This window comes from Lepidochelys kempii, chromosome 6 (genome assembly GCF_965140265.1).
Source record: "Lepidochelys kempii isolate rLepKem1 chromosome 6, rLepKem1.hap2, whole genome shotgun sequence".
Classification (NCBI taxonomy): domain Eukaryota; kingdom Metazoa; phylum Chordata; order Testudines; family Cheloniidae; genus Lepidochelys; species Lepidochelys kempii.
In genome coordinates, this window is record NC_133261.1 from 16,935,298 (window position 1) to 16,942,628 (window position 7,331).

The window sequence follows — 7,331 nt, forward strand, 5'->3', positions numbered from 1 at the left end:
GAGTGAAAAATACAGTAAGCAGTATATATATTTCCATCTTTTCATTATATATATAATATATAATCTTTTCATTTTATATATATAATGAAAAGATGGAAATTGCCTTATCAAGTGGGGGGGTCAGTGCTAATTAGGCCAATTCAGTTAAGGTGGAAGTGGCCTATTCTTAACAGTTGACAAGAAGGGGTGAATATCAACAGAGGGAAAATTACCTTTGTAGTGTAGTAATGGGTTCACTCTGTCTCACCCCACTGGTTGTATCTTCTTCTCCCCCAGGAAATGACACAGCGTTGGCCCATGGTGATGCTGTCTTTCCGGGAGTTCACCTACCACTTCCGAGTAGCCCAGCCTGTGAGTATGGAACCGGCTATGCCCTCTGCACCATCCAGGGCAGAGCTGAGGAGAGAGGGGACCAAGATCAGTGGGGCAGCCCCTGCACTGAACCCCCTACAGGCATGGGGCTCTGGATCTTGCCAGGAGGGAGGGGGCGTGTGAGAATTCCAGAGCCTTGTGCCCCCCTCAGGGCAGGGATGCATGTGTAAATCGTGACTGGGTTCCCCTTGTATACAGCGGAGCAGATTGTGGGGGAAGGGAAGTTAGTTGGGGTGAGTGGCCAGGACTTTCCACGTCACGCAGTGCAGGGCTGGGTGTGGGCAGGGGAAATGCAAAACTGGAGCTCTTTACTCCTACAGGCTGAGATTGTTGTTGTTTTTAAACACTTGGGAGGTGATGGGGGCCATATGCAAATCTAGCTGGCGAATCCTCCACTTCCCCAGTGCATAAGTGGGATAGCAACTGAATCTTGCTCCTTCTGAGGAGGTTTCTCTTGACAGCCCTCTCTCCCTCCCGCAGGGCCAAGCCCACTGTAGTACCACCCCGGAGCACATGGGACACCTCTTCACTGACTATTATTTCCAGTTTTACTGGCTCTGTGAGTGAGTCCCGGCAGCACCAGTGCCCTTTGCTGGGAGAGAGGAAGGGGACTGGTGAAACATATCAGACTGTCACATGCCTTCCTCTGAAAACCTCCAAGCCCCCTTCTGCTCCCGCCTTCCCCTTGGGGCTTTGAGCTACTTTGGTTCTGTCCTGGGGATAATATAGACACTGAAGTGCTCCATAAGGAATATAGGACCTCTGCCAGGAGCAACACAACCAGCCCCAGGGATCTACTGGACATGCCAACCAAACAACATAGTTCACAATCCTGGGATGCCCTGAGCAACTCTGTCCATCTCCTTCCCTTCTGGGGATACTGGCACCCTTCTCCCTCCCTCTGCTACACTGGATTTGAAAGTGTTACACTGGATCATGTGTGGACAGGCTTGTCCCAACCTCTAGAGGTGGGGCTATGGTCTGGCTGGGAACAACAGCCTGAGAGGCCTATCGGTTCCTATGGCAATGCAGCAGCTCTCTGCAACACTGGAATTTATCTTCCAAGACTGGAGCTCTTGTCAATGCTGAAACACTGGAATTCCATCCTAAAGGAGGGCTCCCCCTGGACATACTGGAAGTCATACACTGGAGTTGCTGTTCCTTCTGGTCAGCCACTGGCTATTTTCCTGCATCCCTGCTCCATAGGATTCCTGGTGACATTGGGATGCTCCACACGGACAGCCAGAGAGAAACCCTGCCAAGAGGGGGCTGCAGAAGCAACAGGGTTCTCCTTGGTCCCTTTCCTCCCTGCCCTGTTTCCTACACTCCATGGAGACCAGGCCTGAACAGATGAACTTAAGAACCCCACAAAACCACTAGTCAGCCTATGCCAGCCTGTTGGCAAGGGCTTGCCCTTGATTCCTTCCCCCCCCCCCAGGAAGTGGGGAGAAGAGGCACCTTGGGAGCAGAGTCATCCCCCAAATACCTCTATCTAAGGGCCCAGTTTGCAGGTGTTTGTTGCTGTACCCCATATTTCTGTGGTTGGGGTGGGGACTGTCCCTGTTACTCTAGAGTAGCTAGAGCTGGCTGGTCCCAGGGCCAGCCCCAGAGAACATCCCTGAAGCCCAGGTTCACCCTGCCTGCCTCTGCTCAGGGGTGCCAAAGGGAGGCCACCAGCACGGACTGCTCTGCAGAATGGACGTGGAGACTCAGGTAACTGGTTTCACTGCACCTACTGGTGAATGCAGCTCTGGTCCCAACAGGTCTCTGCCAGGCAAGGTGGCCCCCTACCGATTTCCCCTAGGAGGGGAGGGGGCAGGTGACTCAAGGCCTGGCTCCCATTGCCCCCTGGTAAGCTGGTGAGTGTATTATGGGTATTTTACTGTTACAAGGTTTTAACTTGCTAAACTACTGATTTTTTTAAAGCAGTGTAAAAACAGACCTCTTAATTCTGTCCTTACTGATCTATTTGTGTCTTACATAGGAAACCAAAGGGGGCGAGTGCAGAGGCCCAGCCTGGCAGCTATACTGGTGCCGGGGGAGCTAGGACCTGTCAGACTTTGGCAGCTCTTGTATGTGTGTCTTTCTCCCACCCCAGCACTTTTCACTGACCGGGGAGGGAAACTTCTGCATTCCTGCAGTCTGAATCTGTGCCAGGATAACCCTGTGACCCAGTTCTGTAAGAAAGTGGCAGCAGCCTCTGGAGAAAGGGAGGGGCAGGGGAGGAAACTCCACTCTGCAATGCTGAACCAAAGCACAAAGCTGGCTCCAGAGGCGTCCGTGCTTTTCCCTTTGCAAAGTGCCGTCACCTGGTGTAGGCAGCTTTACCAAACTGGGGCTGGGTAGCTGTGGCAGGGCCCGACCATGGTATGGCAGGGACTCTGCCGACTCTCTTTTCTTGCTGGTAGTGGAGACAAATACAACAATCACTGAATCCCAGACTTCAGTGGCTGTCTTTAGACAGCAGAGCAGGATCTATTCATGTCCCAGCTGTAATTACCGTTGCCCCCAGCAAAGCAGTAAGGAATGCTTTTTTAGTCAAATATAGATGGCTCCTATGCAGCCTTTGGGGGCTTTTGCTTATCTGTGTTTTATTTTGGGGGTGATACATAGCAAACATAACTCCCAATTGTCTCTGTGACTGCCCCCCCACACCAGGCCAAATGCCTGCAACTCTTGGTGACTTCTATGGGAGCTAGAGATTTGGTTCCTCTAAGGATCGGGACCTTTATTTGAAGGTGTGGTTTCAGACCAGCTCTTCAGTTCCCATTCTGTGCCTGTTGGCGGAGCACACTTAGCTGTGTTAGCAATCTAGCTCCTATGGCACACTGGCTGCAGAGAACGAGTATTGAATGCCCGGTGAGTGAGAGCGTAGGGAGGGGCACGTTTTCTGTGCTACACTAGGCAACTAGTAGGGAAGGACAGAAGGCTGATGGCCCTGTGGTCCCTGAGTGTGAAGCAGCCACAATTCCAGTCTCCATAGGACTGCATTCCTGCCAGCAATTGACACGAAATCCTCCACGGCCGCTCTTTGCAAAGTACACTTTTTACCTTACTTCCCCCGCCCCGCATTTGCCCTGAACTTTGCTTGGTCTTTACGCTGGGAGATTCCTTTAGTGGCAGCTGTTGTCCTCCAGATAGCAATCGCTGGCCCCAATCTTCCAAACTCTAGTCAGTAAGCACGCTCACAGATTTTGCTGGGACCACTCACAGGAGGGGTAGTGCTTATCAGGGCCACTCAAAGTTTTCCTCTTGTGTTTTTAATAGAGCTGAACTTACTGCCTGTGCTTTAATTTAGGAGCGCTGGCCTTTCCCCAGGCTGAATTCCTCACTGTCTGCCCGCAACCACCACCATATAAATCTGCCCCCCACCTCCCCCCAACCCACTGGTGTTCTCAGAAGTGGCAGCTGTGGGTCTTCCCAGATGCCTTTCACAACACTCCAGAGGATGCAACGCACTGGGTGCAGTCACCAGAGATTTATAATGGTGGGTGGCGGGTTGTAGCCCTAAGTAAGGTCTATAGCATTTCAGGTAGCTCCATGATGCTTAAGCATAGGGTCAGGGTCACTGCTTCTGCCCACAGCCGCAGTCCTTAACGTCTGCAGTAACGCCTATCTCCTTTTCCTGCCAACACACAGGCACAACACCTCCTGTGGACCTTGAAGATGATGGCTGGTTAGTTTCTCTGTAGTGAGTTCACCTCCTTTCCAAAAAGGAAGGGAATAATTCAAATCCAGAGGCCTTTCCTACATGTACAACTATTTTAAAGCAAGATGGCAGTGATTAGTTAATACCTTAGATATTTACAAGATACAGGAGGATTAAACTCAGCCTGTACTCTCAGAAAAACTTTTTATAGTGCTTTTCATCCCAAAGTACTCCACAAACTACACACAGAGAGATCATCCAAACCATAGGGTACCTCTCCAAGACAGGAACCAGAGTTTCACAGTAGGGTGGTAATTGTTAAGGAGTGAAATGGCCACATGATGGCACCAGAGCTCATGGAAACAACTGGCCAGTGGCCAACTGTGTTGCTTAGAGTCAGCCTCCTAAGGAGGTCTCCACTCTACTCCCCTGTAATTAAAGAGGTTTTCTCCCCATCCCCTTCCCAAAATAGTAGCAGGAAGAGTTAAGTTAGGCTTTTCCCTGTGTGAGACGGAGAGAGCTCTGAGCCAGTGTTTCCAGCCTCATCAAGGCAGGGAGCTCCCCTTTCTCTCTGCATCTGGAAACTGAAGCTTCATCTCTCTAGACACTCTTAGCTGGAAAGAAGGATGACAAGTGTGAACATGGGGCCACTTTCTAAAGTTTGCCTGTTTGGGAGAGAGTTTGTTTCAAAAGCAAATTCACATCTCTTTTGCTCTACTTCTAAAGCTTAAAGCCTGTAAATAAAGACTGCGGCACCACTGCGAGGATTAAGGAAAAATAAAGCACTAATTTGTTTGGTTTAAATGTTGCTGTCACAGCTTTGATCACTGTATATTGTCAGCAAGTTTGTAGAGTTGCATTCTGAGCAGATATTAATGGTTATTGGTTTTTATTTGCTCTGGGGGGGCTAAGCACTGCTTCCCTCCTTTCTTTCTGATTTGTATTTATATTTTGCTGAGTTTTAGGGGTGCTGGTTCTCAGGACTCCCCCACTTTTTTGTTTGGCTTATCTAGACTTTGTTTTATGCTGGAGGTAAATATACCTATATAAATAAATATATAAATACAGCTTTGTATCCAAGTATGGCTCCTGGCTGCTTTCCTCCACCAGTGGAAAAATTGTGTTTCTTAATGCAGTTGTTTACAAATTGTCCCTTTCACACAACTGGGCCCTGATACCACAAACACCATGGGTTTCTTCCAGATGGCATCAGTTACTTAAGATGCTCAGGTGTGGGCAAATCAAATTCCAAGCTCTGTCCATGCTCATGGCTGTGGACTGCATTTTAAACTGTACTTAAGGATAGGTATAAAATGGAGCATTCCGTTTATACTCCAGCGCTGACAGATACTAGGATGTGGAGCAAGGGAATTTAGGATCTTTTTGCAGGACGCCATCTGAAAAATAGATGAAGCTACTGCTTTAGATCTATAAATTGTAAACTGATCCAATGTTGGCATAGTGGCTCCAAGTCACATCATGCTCCCCATTTTCAAAGCAGTGTACAAGTAATGTTACACCATGCCTATAAGGTAGGTAAGTATTATTCCTCCTTTTATAGGTAAAGAAATCATTGATTTTCCCAGGGCCACACAATGAGGCAAAGCCAAGATTACTTCATACTTTCAGTAATGTCTGGTTTCAGAGTAGCAGCCGTGTTAGTCTGTATCCGCAAAAAGGAGTACCTGTGGCACCTTAGAGACCAACCAATTTATTTGAGCATGAGCTTTTGTGAGCTACAGCTCACTTCATCAGATGCATAAATTGGTTAGTCTCTAAGGTGCCACAAGTCCTCCTTTTCTTTTGTCAGAGCGCATGGCTGACGCACATCGAACCGGCAGGAACTGCGGTCTCTAGCCCTGAATCTGTATCAATTTTACAGGATACTGCTGCTACAGCTGAATGGTGGTGTTAGTTTGTCTAAGCTCCTCCTCCCACTTGTTGTTGTATTGGTTTCATATCAAAGACTTCCCCTCGATAGTGCCCACTTGTGCTGCAGGCAGAGGAGCCTGAGCAGTAGCATTGTGACTGAGTTCCAGCTGCTGGCATAGTCTCCCTCCAGCAACTCTAGCCCCTAACCCTGCTGCCTGCCTCGGTGTTACCTCCCCTGGGCGGTGCCTGTTTGGTGCTACAAGCAGTGAGTCCTCTGCCTGCAGCACCACATGGGCACTGCTTATGAACAAAACCAATTTTGACTGGGCAAAGGTAAATGATCCTGCCTGAGCCAGGCATAGTGTGGAGGGAGCCACAGCACAAATCTCCTGCCTCACTCCTACTCAGCCAGTACAGCTCCTGATCTGAGGCAGCCCCTGCATTCCTTCAACTCTGCCAAACAGCCTCAGTGCTGGCCAGCAGAAAAATGCCATCAAATGAAGTCTTAGACGACACTTCACCCAGCCAACAACACATTCTTTCAGAGGATCTCTCTTCTCGGAACAAGCATTGATTAGCACAACACTCACTAGGCAGGTATCCCCACTTCACAGCTGAGGGCACGGATACTGATATAAAAAGTGGCATTGTGAGAGGGTGTACAAACCCTGCACCAGGCAAGAAGGGATTAAAGAGCAGCTTTGGGCTCAGGCAGCCCCACATGCGAGGTGTTCAATCTCAGAGGAGCCTTGAAAAAGGGAGAAGCCCAGTACAGAAGAGCCAAGCCTGGGAAGGTGGACAGACATCTCATCCTCCGCTCCCAGAGAGGAGCACAGTAGAGGGTCAAGCTACATTAGATTCTCTGTGAACACAGAGTGGTAAGCCAGTAGCTGAAAGATCCTGGTAGGAGAGAGGAAGTGGTGTTGCTCATTCTTTCTGATCATTTAGTTTTCTGTTGTTTGAAATTTTGAGAACTGGGACTAGGGGGTTGACCCAAAGGCAGACCCCCATTGAGAATACAAGCCCCCTCAGGAGAAACTGGGCCAGAATAGGAAGTAGCAGCCCAAGGAAGAAGCAGGAGGTCTGAGAAGACAGACCGTAGCTACAAGGGTCCAGAAAAACTTTTGGGCCTTGATCTGGGCCATCTATCTAGTGAGATGTCCTGGGACTTTTCTGTGAAAACCCTGATTTACCCTGAAAGGGGTAGCAGCAAACATGACCTGGCCAGAGAGCAGAGTCAAAAGGCAAAGGGGACCACCAGACAGTTGAACTACAGAGGAAAACCATATGCCATATTGAGCCACAAGGTGGCCCAACAGCTCAGTCACTCTGACACATCACACGGGGGTTCATTCTCCCAACAAATTTTTTGGTGGCCTCAGAGTGCAGCCACCAACTCTTGCTAAAGTAAATAAAGTAATATGCACATTTATACATC

The 7,331-nt window shown here is 49.1% G+C and overlaps 1 protein-coding gene across 1 annotated transcript in view; it reads left to right on the forward strand.

Moving 5' to 3' along the window:
* The window catches only part of MYRF (myelin regulatory factor), a 105,959-nt gene extending 100,858 nt beyond the window's left edge, over positions 1-5,101 (forward strand). Inside the window, exons 27-28 of the mRNA XM_073346947.1 lie at positions 277-351; positions 853-5,101. Coding sequence (XP_073203048.1) covers positions 277-351; positions 853-939 — 162 coding nt within the window. The 3' untranslated portion in view covers positions 940-5,101. The remainder of the gene's footprint in view (positions 1-276; positions 352-852) is intronic.
* Positions 5,102-7,331: the final 2,230 nt, after the last annotated feature.